The following is a 22,599-nucleotide window of genomic DNA, read 5'->3' as shown; positions in this document are numbered from 1 at the left end:
AGTTGTGATTATTGTTTTGCTTTTTTTTTTCCAGAAAGGAGAAACAGTGAAAAAATGCGAGAAGAGGTGGGTCTCGGGTTTGAAAAGCTTCATCTACATTATTAAATAGTATTAATGTGTGCATTTTCCCCCACAAAGTCACAAAAAGTCAGCAACCAATGCAAATAGCTCCTAATGAATTCCAGACGAATGTAATGTCATTTTAGCATAGCATCCGGTTCAGTATTGGGGAAGAGATTATTCAAACTTGGTAAAAATCCATTCCAAGATTAGGGTCTCACATCACCTTATTGACTCCATCAACAATATGTGTGTGCTGGTTTTTCAGAGTGGAGCACGTATCAATATTTCTGAGGGCAATTGTCCGGAGAGGATTGTCACCATTACTGGACCAACAGACACCATCTTTAAGGCTTTTGCTATGATTGCCTACAAATTTGAGGAGGTATGACAGTTGGTAGAAGGATTATTTTTGTATCATGTCAAACTTCTTTCACTGTGTATTTGTTTTAACAGTCATTGTATTCTTATTTTTGCCTGCATAGATGGATATTTCAATTTGAAACAGCACACACCAAGAGCAGTCTATTACCATTCCACAATCTGGTTATTTTTTATATTTTTACGTTTTACATATGCAAAGGCGATGTCCTGTGCTTGTAGTACATAAAAAATGGAGCAGATTTATCTGATAGAGCACATACAGTATATACAATAAATGTGTATAAGCACATGTATCACTTGACTTTAATAGGGGAATTTTGGCAGTCTCCTTTGAGCTATCTCTTCCTCTGATCTTGTCTTTGATGTCACTCATCAAACTGATGCTGTTTAAGTACTGTGACTGGAACTTATAAGAGGAGACTGACTGCTGTGTCCTCACTGATCTGTGCAAAATGTGCAGGACCAAAAGGCTTGTTATTTTCAGACTAACGAACGGAGCTCATTCAGCGAGCAGAGAAGATGAAAATGCAGAGAGAATGACTGAAACAAATGTGTTTTAGCATATCATTTATACCAACTTTTAAGTTCAGAAATTGATTTCTATGAATAGTCATTACTAATGCAATTAACACTGTGAATGCTTGCGGTCACATTGAGGAAATGTAACGTGTGCAAAATGAAATATTTGTTGTTGTTTTCCAGGACATAATCAATTCCATGAGCAACAGCCCAGCAACCAGCAAGCCCCCTGTCACCTTAAGGCTTGTCGTGCCAGCCAGCCAGTGTGGCTCCCTCATAGGGAAAGGAGGCTCCAAAATAAAAGAAATGAGAGAGGTATACGAGACATTTTTATGGATAACCAATAGATTGCGATTGAGATGGAAGAGTTTGTCTTTTCAATTTTTTACCGTGTTTTTCTCAATGCTAGACAAACAGAAGATGCAGTGGAACCAAACACTGCGTCTCACCCTTTGTGTTCATTACGTTTTCTGAACTGACATTCATTGCGAATAATCTAATATCGGACATATATGAAAGTTGAATCAGTTTTTAATTAAATTATTGTATTTCTAACTAATCAGATGTGATGTTTATTTGCAACAACTTATCAGGTTTTCCTGTTCAACCTTTTACATGACTGTTAAGCCCAATAAGATGGACGCACAAGCAGTAGTCATATTTTGTATAAAAGCTTTAAATGCTTGTTTTAAGCTAACTTCTAGCTATTGCTGCATCAGTGACATTATTGGTGTCAAGGTGACATGCACTCAAACAGAGGTAGTTAGGCTATATTGTGTAATATTGGTAATGTAGCCTACAGGCTTAAGGAGACATCGGCAGATGATTATCCCTGGTGTGAGAGGCTTCATGACCGAGTAGCAAAAAACATGCTGGGAGTCCATGCATAGATAAGGATGCCCTCATATGTAGATTATAATCAAGACGCTCTGTGGGGCTACAGGATTGTGCTTTGACCTAAATGCTAATGTCATCATGCTGACATTCATCATTAAAAAAATAAGGATATCAGTCTCATCATTCTACTTTCCCAGTCATCTGGAGATGAGCAGTGATGTAGGGCAGCAATAAAGCACAGTACTACATCACATATGGGTGTCATACCACACCTAGTTGTAATCGTGATTGTGATCAGGGATTTAAGAAACTGTGAACATCTTTGAACTTTCAGAGTCAGCTATGTATTCGCCCTATGGACACTGTGGATATCAGTATTCATTTTAAAGCAAGCCTGCAAGCCTGTTTCCTATAAATTATGTTCCTGTACAACTAAACTGCATTCTTGCTTATGTTTTAAAAGACACTCATTTTCTCCTCAAAATATCAGATTTGATTGATACTTTCACAACTATAGTTACATGTTAGATGTCATAAGCATCAAAATGACTCTGCTAGGTTTAGGAAAATGTCAAGCTTTGGATTAAAATCCATTTTTTCTCCATTTTATGAGTTGCCAGGATGATAAGTCCCACTCCAGCTAATATGTGATTGGTTGCCTGAAAAGAAGTGATAGGAAGGAAATAAAATAAATAGCAAAGATATGTGGATTCAAAGGGTATTTTTGAAACATCATAACCAAATGTAATCTGGCACAAAATTACATACCTCTGAACATAACTGAGAATCCAGTTTAGGTGTAAAGGAATGCAATTTTTGACAGGGCCAGGAAGAGAGGGGATAGGACATGCAACAAAGATCCAGCCAGCCAAAAGTCACACTGTGATGTTGCAGTTGTTTGGTAATGTGCTTTAAGAATAAGGCTACCCTGGCATCCTATCTGTACTAAGTTTGTAGCGATCCATCCAACAGTTCAGAGCCCTGTCTCTGAACAACAGGAATGGCGACCTCTTGGTGGGGCGAGAGGCAGTGACAGGGGATCAACAAAGTCTGTATGATTCATCTTCCAGGAGCCATTAATGTTTGTTGAAAATTTGATGCAAGGCAGTCCCTAAACTGCTATTTCAAACTGCATCAAAGTGGTGGAACCACCATTCAACTCTGCAATCCCTAGAGCCACACTGCCAGTGTGACTAAAATAATCAACAAGACTTTAAAGAGGCTAAGTGACAGCACAGGGTAGCCAGTGACATTTGTTATCATCTAATAGTTACTGTGAACATACTGTGTTTAAAAGCTCCTATCTGGGACGTGGGGGAGTGCTTTGACGCTGCCTTCAGGTTGATGTCACCAAATGGGAGCAGAAAAATAATGTAAAAGAAGAAGGAGAGCCAAAAGCATTGTCCTAAAAGCAACATGCTATGTCTCCAGACGGGTATGTCACAGTCGATGCTAATATCAGACAAGAGGCCGAGATATCCATCTTAAATATCAAAGTGGTCACACAAGGGTAGGATGTGTTATACAGCCTGCACATGGAAGAGTTGTCTGACAAGCCTGATAAATTCTTTTCAGCTTCAATTTCCTTGCAGAAGTGAGAGCCTGTTCTCTTGAGAGCACAGCCCAGCCTGTATGTGTGTGTACGCCAATTGAATCCTGTCAACATGCAAGTCCCTCAAAGTCCCTTACTCTACTCCAGTCCACAGGGGCCCAGGTTCAGGTGGCGGGGGACATGCTGCCCAACTCCACAGAACGTGCGGTGACAATCTCTGGGACCCCTGAAGCCATCATCCAGTGTGTCAAACAAATCTGTGTGGTCATGCTGGAGGTAAAGTATGTGGCGTGTTTAATTTTAGTGCTAAATTTAATACTGTTTTTATAGGAGCCCTGAGAAAACTGTATTAAACAGATGCAGCCTTTCTGGGTCACATTCCATTTCAGGCATGAACTGTGTCTCCTTAAGCACAATACTTATAGTCAGCGCTTGTGGTTGTAGAATACATTTTCTTAGGAATTGATTTTTGAATGGTCAAAATCACCTGGCAATTGTTGTCTATGAATATCAACTTCACAAGCAATCTGCCTGTTTTAATGAGGCACTGTAAAGGCAATTTGGGCTTCTACACTTTCCATTCTGTTGCAGCTTCATTACAAAGTAACTCAGGAATTATTTGTAGTTGAGTACTTTAGAAATTGCAATTTAAATCGTCCTAATGTAATTTAGAAGAAACAATCTGCAACTGCCACATCATTTTTGTACATAAGAATCTAACTAAACTGTTATCATTACTGTCAGTAACATGAAGAACACCTTGCTATGTTTGGAGATTGTACTAGATGCTGTATTAGGACATACACCTAAGTGGATACTCCTCCCACTACAGCACAGCAGCTACAGAGGAAATTTGATTAAGCTTTCTCGACTGTCTTGAATAGCCTTGTTGCTGCAGCGCAGAATGAATCAATAACTCTTTGCTCAAAAACTGGAACTCCCTTGTCCTCTCATTGAAACCACCTCCCTGCTGGCTAAAGCATTTGTAAGAGGCAGACAAGTGGAGATGCGTTTTGTTTGAACACACATGCTAAGTCTGTGTCTTTATCTCCATGAATAGAGACTGCTAAAATCTTTGAGCTTTGTGACTCTTTTCATGAACAACATATTCTAGTTGTTTTCACAACCTGTCGGCAAATTATAGCATTTCTCACAGTAAGACACAATATTGCCTCAGAAAGATTTTTCTGCTGTTAGTGTGGTACAGCTTTATGGAGTATGGCACTTTGAGAAATGTGATTACAGAGAGTATGAATATGTGAATTGCCAGCTGAATCAACGAATACCCTAAAGATTACTGGACATGTGTTTTACGATCAGTGTTCTGCTTCATATGCAATCTGTTACAGACAATAATGCAACTCATGTGAAAACAGGGTGTATGTATTTCAGAAATAGTTTGACATTATTGGAAATAGATTATTTTGCTCTTTTGTGGAAACAAAAATATAAACATAAAAGAACATATAGACCCTCACATCTGTCCATTATGAAGCAAAGCTGGACATACAGGACATAAAGCCTGAAAATTGGTGAAAGCAGCTTTGCTGGCTCTGTGAGGAAGCAACAAAGTCTACCTAACAGTACCTCCAAAGTTCACAAATCAGCACTGTATGTCTTTTTTGTTTGATCGATGAAAATATGTTGAAATAATGATCTTTGGTTTTACTGGACATTACATGCTAGACTACTTTTTGGGCTTCTTAATTTGTAAAATGTAAAGGACAATATACAAATATGAGACTTTCATAAATCAATCACCCTATATTTGGCATATATTTGGACAGACCTTTGGGGCTGGCATTCATGTGCATGTTACTTTGATATGTACCACAGAGCAAAACATTTTTGCAGACTAGGCCCATCATCTTGGCTGTACCTGACTCCAGCTTATTTCCAGCTTATCTGAAAATTAGCAATAAGGTGGAGCATTAGTGGAGCTAAGTTGGGCAAAGTTGACCCATGCTGACATGAGCCTTTTCAGGACCCTCCTGGCATTCAAAGCTGCTGCCACTCTAATTATGCATATGAAGAGTTAATTTGCAAAAACAGGTAACTCCGTTTTCATAAAACTCATTTTTTTTATTGTTTACTTGAGATGATAACACTAATAATTTATTTTTTCTCTATTTTGTCATGTATTTTTCTACTGAGACAAATCCACTCAACTTCAGTTTGATTGATATTATCTCAAGTAAACAATAAAAAAAGAGTTTTCTGAAAATTTATCAAAACTGAGTTATCTGTTTTTGCAAATGAACTCTTCATATTTCTTGGCATGAATACAGTTAAACAGATGAATTATATGAACTGCAACCCTTGCAAAGTTGTGACAAATATATAAATTGACCATTGACACCAAAACAGTTTTTGGTACCAGTCTATAAATATGTTTATTTCTCCTGTAAAGTTGAGCATCTTAACATGGGGTCTATTGGGATTCTTGCTTTTGGAGTCAACTTCAAGTGGCCAGTTGAGGAACTGCAGTTTTTGGCACTTTGGCTCTTCAGTACTCTGGCCCAGAGGTTGCTGCTTGACTGTAACTCACCAAAGAGTCTGCTGGCAACGTCCAGGTGCCAGACACTACAGGACACACCCACAGGTCCTGTGTCAAAACCTTGATCGATCAGAGCTGTTTTGGCTGCACGAGGGGCACCTACACAGTATTGATCAAGTGATATTAATATGATAACTGATGAGAGTGGTGTCTTAAATGAGCTTTTGTTTTTCAGATAAAGCAGTTTGCTTTAGACTGACTCTGCCTCGTCTCTCTCGCCTTTCTTCTAGTCCCCACCAAAAGGTGCCACTATCCCTTATCGTCCAAAGCCCGCCTCCACCCCAGTCATTTTTTCTGGTGGCCAGGTAAGTGCTGAGCTAGCTTTATCTCATTAGTTTGTGCCTGCAGCAGCTTGTGTCTTTGTTAATGTAGCACCAGCTACTGCCTCTTAGTGGAAGCCTTTTTAGCTTTCACATTCACACTTGTGCACTTTTCCATCCTGTCGCCAAGAAACTACTTTTTCACGTAGCTAAATTGTTTCCCTAATGTCATTTAGGTGCAACACAGTTAATTTGTATAGGATTGGATAATGTGTCTTTTTTTGATTCAGTGACTAAAGTGCCACATTATGAAATTGGCAGATGGACAGATGAGCAATGAACAAAGCATTCAACTCTTAGACCTGTATATATAGGTTAAGTTCGCCAACTTCAACAAAGTGCTGCCTTTGTCTGGCTAATAAAGAATTCAAAATTGGTCCTGCGTGTGAGCGTGAGCTCGCATGGTTGCCTGTGACTCGAATTTGTGTTAATCGTATGATGAACTGGCAATCTGTTCTGGGTGGAACCTGCCTTTCACAGAATGTCAACAGGTCCAGCCTCCAGCTCCTGCCGACCCTCTGGAGGAAAAAGAGCTAATGGATAAATGGAATCATGTTGTATCTCATGTCACAGTGATCTTAAACAAGACCACAAACGTTCCCCAACTTCAACTAAGTGCTTAATTTGCCTCACCAGAACCATGAAAATGATTGTACCACTGTAATCATTACACGCTACAATGAAATTGCAATACGGGATATTTTGGTAGAAAAAGTACACTGTCTGCAATCATGTTACCGATATGTTAAGTATCAATGTAACTGCCACTTGCCTAATGTATGTAGTGAAGATAGAAGACAGAATTTGGTTAGAACTGTGTTTCCTCTAAAGCATATTCGCTGTTGTCTGTTAATTACTTGACATAATTTGTTTGGACAGAAGATTGAGATTAAAGAGATTCCAGCATTAGTTGTGTGTCTAAGCTTTGGAAGGACTTTATGTGTGACCTCATGCAGTCGTGCAACTGATTACTGTTCACTGTCAGCTGCAGTGGCAGAAATAATGCAATTTATTGCCACTAAGATGTCTTTGGGAGGTCAACTATAGTTTGTTTAATTTGTGTTTCATTGTCTCTGACCAACAGTTCTTGTTGGCCGAGTGGATTGTGTGCACACAGGAAAGAGAGGGAGGGAGCTGCACCATAATGTTTGATTCAGCAACAATGACATTTATGTCAGCAAGGATGCTGGGTGAATACTAATGTCTGTTCAGCTAATGCAGATGATTTAGAGGCAGATTTTGGCTAAAATCTGTTGAATGCATTTGAAAATGTTGCAAACAAAAGAGTTAGATTTGAGAAACACAGTACACTTGTAATGACTCAGATTTGGGAGCTTTTCTTTTGTCTGAAAATCATACCCACTGTGCAATCAATGAAACACAATCAGAGCCTTTAGACAACATACTGCAAAAGTCTGTTTTGGAAATTTTATGAGTAAACAACACAGGATTGGGAGGAACAGACAAACACCTGAGCAATATCAACCTTGTAGCACCAAAAACTTGGATCCTTTACAGCTAAGCTCTATTCTCAATCGCGTTTTGAACGAAACATTCTTTCTGGTAAGATAACAGTACGACAAAGCAGGAAATGTTTCCAGTTACAAAAATCCACAAACTTGATGTTAGAAGGTTGGGGGGGTGGTGACAGGACTTGCACCAAGGAGACTGGGATTGTTTTCCCACAGGAATAATCACCAAAAATACCTTGTTAGGATTTTTGAAAATATCATGGTTTGGATTAAAATATAACCCGGCATAACATGTTTGAAACCTCTCCTCTATTTTCTGGATTGCCAGGGTGCTAAGTCCTGACCTATGTAATATATGATCAGTTGGCAATGTAATAATTAACAAAAATGTGTTGATTAGAAATGTATTTATGGTTTGTCACAAAAATATATATATGTACTGGGAGAACACACATGTCCATTAAAATGTAACTGAGAATGTAGTTTGGTTGTTGGAAGCACCATTTTTAGGAGAAAGGGCTCACAACATGTCACTCTCCAGTACAAAAGCGTTGCATATGTTGTCCAAGGCTTTTATACAACATCAATTACAGTTTTTGCAAAATGCAGTTTTTGATATTTGTCACTGTGGATTATCTGTGTTATTGTGTCCATGCCAGATATTTGGAATTTAAATATGATGCATGGTCATAAATTGTATTCAACATAAATTTTCACATTCAACTCTACAAGCAAAAACGCTGGCAAAGTCTCAGGTGACTATGCTGGCCTTTTTGTTTGTAGAGTTGAATTTATGATCTTAAGATGAAACTTTATGCACTGATAGAGTGTGGAACATGAAGTAGGCCAACATTTCTTGCCTGTCATTAAAAGGGTTCTTTTTGTATTTCTAAGACTCTCTACAAGGTCTCATTGGACTTCATGTTCATCTACATATGACATGCTCTTTCAGTTACTGCTTTGAATATGCTGGTGATGCATATGATTAAGTGTATCATTCACTGTAATATCACTTAATGCCACTATCGCTGCTGAAAATCATAATGAATTTCCAATCAGCATATTTAAATAGTCATTTGAGCTAAATGTGCACAGAGTTTGTGTAGAACTTAAACTGCCAAAGCTGATTTGTTCTTCATTTGATTTGTTTTTCCTCTTGATGGTAAAATCTGTTCCTTCTCATTTTTTCCCCTCTTTTTAGGCCTACACAATTCAGGGACAGTACGCCATACCACACCCAGATGTGAGTTCTTAGTCTCCTTTTCATTCAACAGATAGCTACACTTGTCTCTGAGTTATATTTACAGCAGATATTGTATTGTCTGCTGCTTTAAGTGATTTAGAAGGAAGTCATACAGTACTAGCACTTCCAAAATCACTGTCTGTCTATAGTTAAAGGTCATACTGCAGCTCAACCACCGGAATGATCTGGTCGATAACAAACGGTGACCCCTGGTGCTAATGATAAAGGCAAAGACAGTAATGGCAGGTTTTGATGTAGACACCCCTTTAATTCCAGTGGACCATATAGTCTCCATTAATAATCTGCCTTCATCTGTCCTTGTCGTAAGAGCATCTCAAGAGCTACCTCATGTCAGATCCACTAATTCAAAGTTGGGCAGTGATTGATGCCAGTGGAGGTGGTGGTTGACGGTACAATCACTCAAGTACAGACTTGACACCCTCTTCCACCCTCATTAAAACTCCTCTTAAAAGGAGAAGGCGCCTTTAAAGCATCCGTCTTCCCTCATTCCTGATGGAAATGATATACAGCAAGGGATGGACACCCTGTGACCACGTTGGGGGGAGAGCGGCAGCTCTGACAGGCATGTAAAACCAAAGGTTCACCGAGTGTGAGTCGTAAGTGCCAGCCAGGGAGGCATGTGGTAATTGAGAGGCCAAATTAGATGATTTCCTGCATTTAGTGTCGATGTGCTCACCAGTGGAGCCATTCTTTGAAAATTACATTGAAGTGTGTGAAATTTAAAAGGAGACAGGTAGAGAAAAAAAAGAAAATGAAAGTAATTATGTAGCAGTTCACCTCCATGACAGACAGTCACCCTCTCTCTGTATCTCTTTTTCTCCTACTTTTTGTCCTCCACCACCCTGTGTCATGGCCTCCTTCTCCTCACCGTTTCTTCACTCTAGTTTTGGTTGGCTTCATTTCTTGGTGTGTCCTGTGTAACAGTAACCTCTTAGTTCTACTTTCCCTCCTAACCCTTCAGCAGTTGACCAAGCTCCACCAGTTGGCTATGCAGCAAACCCCCTTTACCCCTCTCGGACAGACCACCCCTGCTTTCCCTGGTACGTACCCACAAGGCCCTATAGATACTTCCTCCTCTTTGCATCCAGAGAAACATTTTTCTCTTTCCCTACCTTGCACCTTATCTCTCTTTTGGCACAGCATGTCTTGGCCCCTGTGGTTTCTATCCTTTGATTTTTTTCCATGTATATATTTTTCTCTTGGCTCTGTCTGATACTATGCCAGCGAAAGGGGGAAAAAATGACACTGGGCTAACTTTGAAACGATGTATTCAAACGTGCATTATCGCTTGGAAACAGGATACATTCTTCCTCTAACAAATTTTTTGGGCTGTTTAACTTTCCAATAAAGATGAAAACGTCCAGGGGAATAGCTTGGCCACATTGTAGTATTATTATCAACAAATGAATCTCCATATTTGAACTGAGCTGTTTCACACAGACCTTGGTACATGTATTAGCCTGCCTGTATAGTGTCCTGCATATGTACTTGCAGCAAATAAAATGGAGGTCTCATAAGTAAACTTTTATCCAAAAGGATGTGGAAATTACCGTCAAACATAGAATGAGTCATTGAATCAACAGGGTTCCTAAATAAATGGCCCCTTTAATTTTTTTTATTTTTTTTTGCTGTTTTTTCTTCCATCCTACGAAATCTTATACATATGATTTTAAAAGAACAAATAGGACATTTAAGTTTAAGATAATGAGAAATAAGCTTCCATTCATAAAGGAACAATTTCATACTTTGGGAAATATGCTTTCAATCTATTAATTCCAGCCTCACTTTCTTTAAACAAGAAAATTCTGATCAGCCTGTAGATACAGTATTAGCAACAGTTAGCTTAGCTTTGCAGAAACAATGGATGCTGCCGGAAACAGCTATCCTGACTAGCCTAACAACAGCTGTAAAGTGGTGAGTTAGCTGAGAGTATTGTACCACCCTCATTACAACAATCTCACATTAAATTTTGTAATAGCTACATTGATCCCACAAAAACAAATTAGCTTCACATTAGAGACAGTCAAACTGTGGGAGGCATATGTTTTTTTGACTTACTATGTACTATTGTCCTGCATCCACATCATGTGACCTGTGAGGGACTGAGATAACATACAGTCCAGGGACTTGTAGTTGTTATTATTATGCTCCATTCTGTTCCATTGAGAGGACATTCCAAAAATGCACAAATTAATGAATTCAGAGCATGCACGCTGTTGCACAAATCTTAAAGTATGGATGCAAAAGTGTAACACTGGCCTCACATTTTCTGCATAAAATTTGTGGCCATGAAGCCTGAGTCCTGTGTGGGACATTGTTTTGTGGCATTTCAAGTCACTGCTTTTAGTTGTATTTAGTTGCTGCTTTTCTTTTAACTGTCACTCCAAAATTACTATTTTGTAACCTTTAGGCACTGATATTGGTTAGTTAGGTGTAGGAAAAGAAAAAAGATTGTGGTCTAAGTTGTAATGCATCCCTGCAAACAGTAAACACAAAGATTTGTAAGTTGATCAGGTGACAAGTCCTGCTGCACGACTGCAATATACACTACCGTTGAAAAGTTTGGGCTCACTCAGGCAATTTCATGTTTTCCATAAAAACTCACGCTTTTATTAATGTGCCAACATAATTGCACAAGGGTTTTTGAATCATCAAAGAGCGTTTAAAGATGATTAGCTGAGAAAACAATAGTGATGGTTGCTGGAAATGGGCCTATCGTACCCCTATGTAGATATTCCATTAAAAACTCAGCTAGAATAGTCATTCACCACATAAGCAATGTCTAGACTGTATTTCTGATTATTTCAGTGTTGTCTTCATTGAAAAATAACTGCTTTTCTTTTAAAAATACGGGCATTTCTAAGTAACCCCAAACTTTTCAACAGTAGTGCATGGACCTTCGTAGCGTTTACACATTTTTTTGTGAGACTGGCCTGCTCATTAATTGGCGGATGGAACCAAGATAGCTAGCTTCTCTTAGCTTAGTTTAGCCCTGCTGTCTTGCTGGTAGGTGTACTATATTACACCTACCACATAAGTATTACCTCCTAGGCAGAGTCAGGGTAGTGGCACCATTTCCAGTCTTTGTGCTAACCTAGTCTAAATGTCTACTGGTCTTACATCAGATGAAGATCCTCATCGAAGTCAAGCCCCACAAGTGAATCAGCATGTTTATTTCAAAATAACAAAATCTTTCTTTACAAGGTTTCAACTCTGCTAAAATGACCATATCTAAATTCGAATATTGTTTCTTATACTGTTGCTCCCCAACTCAGGTCTGGATGCCAGTCCACCAGCCAGTACCCATGAACTCACCATTCCTAATGATGTGAGTAATGCTGGAGAGGTTGAAATAAGGATGCTTTCAATATATCTATTTATATAACTATATATAAAGAGAGAGACAGAGAGAGAGAGAGAGAGAGACAAAGGTACAGATGTTATGCTGTATGACAGTGTAATAAAGAAACGGATTCAGACTGTTGTCAGAGACCACACTGATCTAATTAATTAATTAATTTTTAGTAGGAAAGATGAAAACCTTTACCGTTAATTAACTGATAAGGGAAACATTTGCACATAATAAAGTGCAGCTTTTCAAGCCTACTACTGTTATATGAATAAATGATTGACTTTACCTACAATGATCCTGCAAACTTTAGTTCTTACTGTTGACACAGCAGAATACCCTTCATAAGCTGATTTACTGACCATGCCATCATTATTCAAACTTAATTTCCTGCATTTAAATTAAACTCAGATCATTTCATAACCCATTAGGTTTCCTTTTCTACGTTAAATGTATTAGGTGTTAAATATAAATGCTTTAAGACAGTGCAGAGATTTCCTTGCTTTAGGTTCAAAGACTTCTGTTGTTTTTCTGCAGCTAATAGGGTGCATTATTGGACGCCAGGGAACCAAAATAAATGAGATTCGACAGATGTCTGGGGCGCAGATCAAAATTGCGAATGCCATGGAGGGCTCGTCGGAGCGCCAGATCACCATCACAGGGACCCCTGCTAACATCAGCCTGGCCCAGTATCTCATCAATGCCAGGTAACCTTTTAACTCTAACTGCTGGGCTCCAGCACAATCTAAAAGATAAAAGCAACATCTGAATGGCCACGCTCATAGTGAAGATCCAAGAACACTGCTATCTGTGATTGTGCTATTTGAAGAGGGAAGAAATATCTTCCTACTTTGACACTCATGACACTGATACTTTGATGAGTTGCCAGAAAATGCGCAATATCTGTCAAGTTTAGACAAGAGACTGATAAGCCTATGAATAATGTGGCTATTGAAGTTTTTTCCTTGGTTGTTCTTTTCCACTTTTGTTCCTTATTTCCACCCAAGTGTAGACATTAAAATGCATTAAGTTTCTGCAAGAACACTCTTTGCAAGTAAGTGGCTCATGGGAGCAATGCCAACTACTGAGACAAGTAAGCTGTGTCTTTGAACCAAACCTGCAGATTAGTAAATTGGATGATCAATAAATGAATCATCAAATATTCAATACCCACCTCAGTTTGAAAAATTTGCCAATTTGTTCTTAATGAATCTATAAAATAACACAATTTAAAGCATGCCTAATATACCACACATAAGACAGTGTTTTGCACATAAGCCATCAGTGTAATTGAATGAAAAGCAAATGACTCCTAGACAGAATCTGTTAAATCTCAAGGCAATATAAACCAGGGCTGGATGGAAAGGTACGCACATGCCAGTTTTTCTTGCTATGCTCCACTACCTCTTTTTCCCTGTATCCACTGAAACCGCTAATTCATTATCAACAGTGAAAATAAATGTAAAATCCACAGCTCTGAGAAAACTGAGCGTCACTGATGTCCACAGGCTACCTACACCTCAAAGTCCAGTGTTATCAGCATTAGCGCAGGGGAACCCATGTGCTCAACAAACAGGACTTTATGTTTTTGACTTCTGAAGGGGATTTCAGAGAAGAGTCCGCAAAGAAACTAATGGCTGCTGCTTTCCCACAATTCCAATGGCAGGTTCAGGGACGTGGCTGCCATGTGGAATGACCCCTCATCCATGACAACATCCTGAAGTCACCCCCAATCTGGTTCTGTTTTCAGAAGCTGACAGCAAAACCACAGCTTCACAATTAACCTCTACATGTTATCCTGTGGGACTTTCACTATACTCAATTGGTTGTGCATAACACTTAAGCATTAGCCTGTGGGAGACCTGTAACAAACCTGGGATTTGTTCAAAATCGATGTAGCCAATGTATTGACAAAAGAATAGTTTGACATTTTACAGAGAGGCTGATTAGAAGATCGTATGACTTTCTGTCCCTTAAATATGAAGCTACATGATGGGAACGGATTAGATTAGCATAAGTGCTGGAAACAGCCAGTCAGGCTCTTTCATTAAGAAACAAAATCCACCCAACAGCACCTCTAATGCTTACTAATTAGCGTGCTGATTGCCTAGAAACTTCACAACAGCTGTGTTTCTGTAATGTATTTTTTTGTGCATTAGAAAAAGATTTGAAAGAAATCCCCTAATGCTGATAAAGAGTTAAGGCACATAATGAGAGATGGAAACACATTTTTTAAATAAGTTGTGATGTTTCATCTTCTTTTGTTGTCTTTGTATCCGACCAGCATTAAACATGGTCAATACCAGCTGACAACTTTCTTGATTAAAAACAAATTCTGGAGACTTTAATCCATTTTTCTCTCACAGATGATCAAAGTTTTGTTTATTGCTTCTTCTTCTTCTTCTTCAAGGTTTTTTAGAGGTTGGCAAACAACTTGTTTGTTTCCAGCTTCTTCTACCATCCAATTCAGATGTTATCAGCTCATTAACTGGCCTGTTATCAGTGCATATCATTGCCATATGTATGGGTGAACAGGGACCTCCTCCACCTTCTAGTAAACAGAAAGTGACCCTAATAACAGCCTGTCCTCAAACAAAAAACGACCACATAGGTCGTCTGTACATGCCCGTATTACGACCCAGTGTTACGTTTTGACGTATGCGACCTCTAGCGGTTCAGTAAATATCGACACTCTGGAGTCGCAGGTAAAACGTCACCATGAACAAAGTTTTATCTAACACTATCCCTGTCCTTATCCCTAACCCTAACCTTAACCATAACCCTAAACCCGTGTTGGGAAAGTGAGGAAAAAGCCGTTTTGCGACGGAAAAGCCATTTCGTGAATTAAATCCCGTAATGCGTTTCTTTTCCTTGTAGGAGCGCTAACGTAAATACGCTCTCACGGGTCATATTCCGGTGCACGGTGCATACGACCGATGCGGCCGTATGAATTTGAGGACTTGTTGCAGCGACCTCTTGCAGTTGTGTGAATAAACGCATGTACACACGTGGACAAAATTGTTGGTACCCCTCAGTTAAAGAAGGAAAAACCCACAATTCTCACTGAAATCACTTGAAACTCACAAAAGTAACAATAAATAAAAATTTATTGAAAATTAAATAATCAAAATCAGCCATCACTTTTGAATTGTTGATTAACATAATTATTTAAAAAAACAAACTAATGAAATAGGGCTGGACAAAAATGATGGTACCCATAACTTAATATTTTGTTGCACAACCTTTTGAGGCAATCACTGCAATTAAACGATTTCTGTATTTGTCAATGAGCGTTCTGCAGCTGTCAACAGGTATTTTGGCCCACTCCTCATGAGCAAACAGCTCCAGTTGTCTCAGGTTTGATGGGTGTCTTCTCCAAATGGCATGTTTCAGCTCCTTCCACATATGTTCAATGGGATTCAGATCTGGGCTCATAGAAGGCCACTTTAGAATAGTCCAACGCTTTTCTCTCAGCCATTCTTGGGTGTTTTTGGCTGTGTGTTTTGGATGGTTGTCCTGTTGGAAGACCCATGACCTGCGACTGAGACCAAGCTTTCTGACACTAGGCAGCACATTTCTCTCCAGAATGCCTTGATAGTCTTCAGATTTCATCGTACCTTGCACACTTTCAAGACACCCTGTGCCAGATGCAGCAAAGCAGCCCCAAAACATTACTGAGCCTCCTCCATGTTTCACCGTAGGGACAGTGTTCTTTTCTTCGTATGCTTGGTTTTTGAGTCTATGAGCATAGAGTTGATGTGCCTTACCAAAAAGCTCCAGTTTGGTCTCATCTGTCCAAAGGACATTCTCCCAGAAGCTTTGTGGCTTGTCAACATGCATTTTTGCAAATTCCAGTCTGGCTTTTTTATGAGTTTTTTTCAGCAGTGGTGTCCTCCTTGGTCGTCTCCCATGAAGTCCACTTTGGCTCAAACAACGACGAATGGTGCGATCTGACACTGATGTACCTTGGCCTTGGAGTTCACCTTTAATTTCTTTGGAGGTTGCTCTGGGCTCTTTGGATACAATTCTAACGATCCGTCTCTTCAATTTGTCATCAATTTTCCTGTTGCGGCCACGTCCAGGGAGGTTGGCTACTGTCCCGTGGGTCTTGAACTTCTGAATAATATGAGCCACTGTTGTCACAGGAACTTCAAGCTGTTTAGAGATGGTCTTATAGCCTTTACCTTTAAGATGTTTGTCTATAATTTTTTTTCGGATGTCCTGGGACAATTCTCTCCTTCGCTTTCTGTTGTCCATGTTCAGTGTGGTACACACCTTTTCACCAAACAGCAGGGTGACTACTTGTCTCCCTTTAAATAGGCAGACTGACTGATTATGAGTTTGGAAACACCTGTGATGTCAATTAAATGACACACCTGAGTTAATCATGTCACTCTGGTCAAATAGTTTTCAATCTTTTATAGAGGTACCATCATTTTTGTCCAGGCCTGTTTCATTAGTTTGTTTTTTTAAATAATTATGTTAATCAACAATTCAAAAGTAATGGCTGTTTTTGATTATTTAATTTTCAATAAATTTTTATTTATTGTTACTTTTGTGAGTTTCAAGTGATTTCAGTGAGAATTGTGGGTTTTTCCTTCTTTAACTGAGGGGTACCAACAATTTTGTCCACGTGTGTACATTCTGAAGAGGAGTCATCATCCTGGAAATTGACAAAATGGAGCTTTGTAACATGTAAATGTCTTGACAGGGTTTGCTTTACCTCAAATCATGCTTTCCTAACCCTAATCAAGTAGGTTTGATACCTTAACCAAACTCTGAGTGAAAGACAGTTACTAAAGCAAAAATCAAAACACAAAATGGTCAGAGATGAGACTCAAAATCAAGTCCCCTGGGTGAAAGTCCACTGACATGCAAAGGCTCCATCACCTCCAGTCTCCAAAGGTGGAGTAGAAGGAATAATATGTACTGATTGGACTATTTAATGGGGTGATAAACTCTGGGGCAGGTGCTTCTTCTTGTTTTATTATAGCCATATGTACACTACCATTCAAAAGTTTGGGGTCACTTAAAATATCTATATTTTTGAAAGATAAGCATTTTTTTTTCAATGAAGATAACATTAAATTAATCAAAAATACAGTCTAGACATTGTTAATGTGATAAATGACTATTCTAGCTGGATTTGAATGGGATATCTCCATAGGGATACAGAGGAACATTTCCAGCAACCATCACTCCTGTGTTCTAATGCTACATTGTGTTTGCTAATGGTGTTGAAAAGCTAACTCATGATTAGAAAACTCTTGTGCAATTATGTTAGCACATGAATAAAAGTGTGAGTATTCGTGGAAAACATAAAATTGCCTGGGTGACCCCAAACTTTTCAACGGCAATGTAATGGAGCATGCACCATGACCTACTGAGAACACAAGAAACAGTTCATGGAAAAAACAGACTAATTCGCATTCTGCTTTTAGAATTTTTTGCAACATTTATAAAATGTTTTCTACAAGACACCAAAATATCTGCAACAGAGCAAGTTGAGCACACAACCCCTGCAAAACCATTGTTGCTTGCTCAGACTTCAATCTTACACTGACTGAGCAAACAAACTCTGTCACGTTATGAGTGAGGTTTAAAAGTGCAATTGGGCAGATATTGTTGCCCCCTGACAGAGCCAGGTAAGCTGTTTCCTCCTGTTGTTCAGTATTCATGCTAAACTGAGCTAATAGCCTTTTTGCTCCAGCTTCATATTTAATGGACCGGCATGACAGTAGTATCTTACTTCCTTCAGAAGAGCGGATAAGTGCATTTTCCAAAAAATGTCAAACGATTCCTTTTACTATTTATTTAGCATGCCTCATTCCAAGAATAATATTGTATTTCTTTTTGTCATTACTATATTAGATGAATTTGCCTATTAAGTCCTATTGTGTCATTGTCTGCAAAGAGTAAAATTAATAAAAAATGGAAAATTTAAAAAAAGCAAAGAAAAAAAAAAGACAGAACACATGACTGCCACTGAGCAATGCTGTTAGAAAGAAGAGTGATGTGATGCCTCCGTCAGGGAATACAGCAGTTGGATATTTCATGACACCATCATTTTTTTTTTTTCAGTCCACTGCATGGCTTCATGAGGGGGTTAGCACTGCATGGTTATGTTGCCATATCTGTAGGAATGCTTTATGTGCGAAGGGTGCGATGAAAATCCGCTGTCAAGTCTCTGTGAACAAAATGTGCCAGGAAATTCAAGCACAAAGCCAGCCATCGCAGCACAACTTTCACTTCCAAGCGAAAGTTCTTCTTTCACAGTTGTCTTATTTTCTGTCTACCACCCCTCACTCCTTCCCCCTCCCTTCCCTCCCCTATCTCCCCCCTCAACTGTTTTAGGCTGACGTCTGAAGTCACTGGAATGGGCACACTCTAATTTCTACCCATCTTTCCTCAGTGCATCACATGACCCTTGAGCAAACGGCATTGCAACCTAGTTCATTGATTTTCTCTGTATTTGACCGTCCTGTTATTTTAGTGACTTAAACTTTGATGATTTCGAGTATTTCACTGTAAACCTGTGTATCTGCACCGTTACTACTGATTCCTCACGCCTATCTCAAGCCCTGCTGTTTCTGTTTCTGAAAGGTCGCTTTACTTTTTTGGCACTCTAGTACCTTTCATGGCATCTCACGCACCGCACCCTTTGTTTCGCCTCATGTTTTAACACGTCACTGTAAGTTTCTTCTGTTTGTACTGCGGGCATCTGACAGTAAATGCAAAGTAAACCTACAGATTGGTACAGTATAAACCAAGGTTGTCCCTCCTCCGTCTTTATACAGTGACCCATTTTTTTTAGTCTACTCGCTGTGACACTGCATCACTCAACACTAATGTTTTTTCCAGCTGATTTCACACTGATTTCATGAGTGATGAGACAAGTGTTCTCCTGCGTGCCTGTAGACATTTTCCTGTTTGTCTTAGTGTTGTATGCACACTATAGAATGATCTGCATGACGCACAAAACCTAGCGCATTTCAAATTCAATTAAAAATCAAACAAGCGGAAGCAAAGACTGAATGGCGAAATGGACTCCAGTTTGAAATGACCCACGGTGTAGGCCCATAAACATCCGCACTAATGCACAGATCAGTCTTTCTGAGTTTCATGCGAGACCTGACATAAAGGTGGGATGGAAAAGTGACAAATAAAATGGCTGCAGCGAAGTGTGAAATTCAAATGCATGCCATTAACACACCCCATTTTATTCCCCTATACTCCGCAACCATGTAATCATGTTATTCATGCTGCCATCTCATAGCAACTATGTATAGGAGGCACGGGTCACATGGAAAGGTTTAGTGTGCGTTTGCACTCACATGTCGCTCATATAAGAGTTTATTGTGCGTCAGAAGGGCCGAACAGCGCCTGCACAGAAGACTTTCATGGTCATCATGTCTGTCTTTCAGCTCCACCCTCACAGAAGCTTATTATAGTTTGAAAGGAGACAAGCCATTTGAGATAGACTACACAAAATGTGTTTCTGGTTAGCATGCAGAAACACTGGCTTATATACAAACTGGAAATGTGTTTTTAATGTATGCATTGACGCATACATCAATTATTAGTCTTTCTTACATACATGTATGGCTCTCTGCAGGTGCCATCTACTGTATCTACTGTGTATCTGTTCTAGCTGTTTGCCCATCTAATTTACAAGTGAGCAGACACCTAGCTTGTGGCTCTATTTGATCTAAAGCTGAATGTATTTGAAATGTGTTTTAACTGCAAAAATCTACATGTCGTGCTAGATTACAACACCTGTGCTGGTGTGTTTTTAATCAGGTGCATCAAAGCCGAATGATGTGTACAATAAAATACAGGTGATCAGAGTGACTGGGAGGGTTACTCTCAAACTGGAAGCTGTTATTTAAAATTGTAATTAAAATTTATCGCACTAGATACATACAGTGTTATATTATCAGATTATTTTGTGTTTTCTTGAATATGAAATGTAAACTGAAACCAAGACATTCTTCAATTTTCTGCAAAAACATTAACGGATCACCTCATTTCAGATTGTTGGCTGGAAGATGAAAACTTTATATCTTTATTGTTACAGTGAAATATTTAATATCTGCAAAAAAAAAAAAAGAGAGATATGAAGACAGGGAGCAGTAAAGGTCTATCCTACTGAGAGTCATTTGTTGGTGTACTCCCTCACCACTCAGCAATCAGGTGGACCCAACACTCTTAACTATTTATATTTTGTTCTGTCTGACTGATGTTGTTACTGCTTTTAGAGTTCAGATTTCATAAAACAATGAGACATTTTTCTCCTAAAGCCTAAATATGCTTTAGTCAAATCATAACTGCATAACTGTGTTTGTGGAAAATGATTTGAGTCATTACAGCTTAGACTCATGTCATTTAGTTAGAATTGATTATTTTTTACACGCCCAGTCAAGTTTGGGGTCACTTAGGATTTTTTTTTTTTTTTTCAATGAAGATAACATTGAGTAAATCAGAAATACAGTCTGGTATGTTGTGTTAGCTAATGGTGTTGAAAGACTAAATGATGATTAGAACACCCTTGTGCAATTATGTTAGCACATGAATAAAAGTGTGAATTTTCATGGAAAACATGAAATTGCCTGGGTGGCCCCAAAATTATGAATGGTAGTGTAGGTTATGATGAGTTAGTGCTATCTTGTTCATATAACAAATTTTATGAACTTTCTTTTTGATATTGTACATGCACAATTGCTGCACACATACATTTCCAATGTAAATCCATACATTAACACTCATCTGGATGCAACCAGATGAACAAACGGAGGACTGGCTGTTTGAGGGCCCACAGATTTTTAATGTCACGTTCACAGCATATTGTTCAAACTGTGCCGAGAGGGAAACGCTGTTCGCATCTGTCAGAAATTTTGAACTTCTGTTCTGTGAAATGTCCCTCTTGGTGAAAATAACTATAGACACGTCAACAAACTGTTGGCAGAATGGTTGCTAATGCACAGCTGCTGGCAGTTACATCAAAATAAATTCCATTATTAGCACTAATACAACCAATTCATCCAACCATGTGAGGATTATACACTGTATCTGGTTTTACTTAGCAGCCAACTGCTTTAAATGCTCAACACAACAAAGAGTAGCTAATTCAGGCTATTTATCAGGTGCACGGGGGCTCACTACCTTGGAATAATGCATGAACGACATTAAGTCAGTATATGGGGTGTTTTCCATGCTTTTCCATTCTGCTGGCATGTCATGAATGCAGCATTATGTGTCATTCAAAAACTATCCACCGGAACCTGATCTTTAAAGCAGTTTAATACCTTATGTGAAGTGAACACTAATGGTTTGTAGGTTCAGAGAGTCTGCTGGTTGAGTGCAGGCAGACCAGCCAAGACGCAGTGTGACCAACTTACAAACATCTCAGTTGCCTTTTTTATTGCCATATTTCTGTCTTTCATATTCACTCCATCGCTTATGTTCTCATCACTGTACAGTACTGTGCGAGTCCAACACATCTTGTTGTGTTGCTTTTGTCATTTTACTGATTCGTAACCGTGTTTATTGTTTCTGTGCTAGAGCAGCAAAAAATTAAAGGTAGCAGCAAAAATTGAAAGGTTAACACTGAGGTGACAGATGATATATTATGCTGTTTGAGGAAAGGTGTCAGATCATGTTTACGTTTGATCATTTGCACCATGAAGGTCTGTCTTGGATTTATTATTTACTGAGAGTGATTCTGAAATGTTTTGTAAAAAGGAGATAATAAAGTTTGTGTTTTTTCCCTTGACCATGACCTCATTTTTTGGAGCCTTGTCATTTTCTGAATTGTTTTGGAGACATGACATTATTACAAAAGCTAGATTAAAAATAATAAAAATAATGATTTACCCTCCAATTACGCATTAAATGTTTTGGAGAATTCAATTTTGACAGAAACTTTAGAATAATAACTTAATTTACATTGCACACTTCTTAAAGCAAGAGCGACTCAGTGCATTATATCCAAAAGAGAATAAACAAAAATAAATATAAGACCAATAAAACAATAAAATACACACTAAAGTCCATAATAAAACATAAATATGTCTAATGCCAGTAAAATACATGAAACTGCGTAAATGCAAGTCTATCAGCTCTAAACTCCTCTGGATGAGTCAGAGTTACCCTTTTTTTAACCATTTTTTTAGCCTTTTTAATTTTTTAAAGTAAATTAAACATAATTTTTTATTAAAATTTTTCTCCCATTACATTACATTTGAATTTTGATGACAAATTTCTTTTAAAGCTTTGATTATTTTTT

The 22,599-nt window shown here is 38.6% G+C and overlaps 1 protein-coding gene across 2 annotated transcripts in view; it reads left to right on the top strand.

Annotated features, from left to right (window-relative positions):
* The window catches only part of pcbp3 (poly(rC) binding protein 3), a 91,434-nt gene extending 69,348 nt beyond the window's left edge, over positions 1-22,086 (top strand). The window contains exons 8-17 of one of the 2 annotated variants that reach the window (XM_051958619.1): positions 35-66; positions 331-445; positions 1,147-1,278; positions 3,500-3,628; positions 6,140-6,214; positions 8,903-8,944; positions 9,930-10,005; positions 12,241-12,293; positions 12,852-13,021; positions 18,669-22,086. In XM_051958619.1, coding sequence (XP_051814579.1) covers positions 35-66; positions 331-445; positions 1,147-1,278; positions 3,500-3,628; positions 6,140-6,214; positions 8,903-8,944; positions 9,930-10,005; positions 12,241-12,293; positions 12,852-13,021; positions 18,669-18,705 — 861 coding nt within the window. In that variant the 3' untranslated portion in view covers positions 18,706-22,086. Of the gene's footprint in view, positions 1-34; positions 67-328; positions 446-1,146; positions 1,279-3,499; positions 3,629-6,139; positions 6,215-8,902; positions 8,945-9,929; positions 10,006-12,240; positions 12,294-12,851; positions 13,022-13,980 lie in introns of both variants that reach the window. The other variant, XM_022191842.2, reaches the window with a different exon arrangement.
* Positions 22,087-22,599: the final 513 nt, after the last annotated feature.

Source organism: Acanthochromis polyacanthus, chromosome 14, assembly GCF_021347895.1.
Source record: "Acanthochromis polyacanthus isolate Apoly-LR-REF ecotype Palm Island chromosome 14, KAUST_Apoly_ChrSc, whole genome shotgun sequence".
Classification (NCBI taxonomy): Eukaryota; Metazoa; Chordata; class Actinopteri; family Pomacentridae; genus Acanthochromis; species Acanthochromis polyacanthus.
Note: the sequence above shows the minus strand (reverse complement) of the source record. Positions and strands in the feature narration are given on the sequence as shown.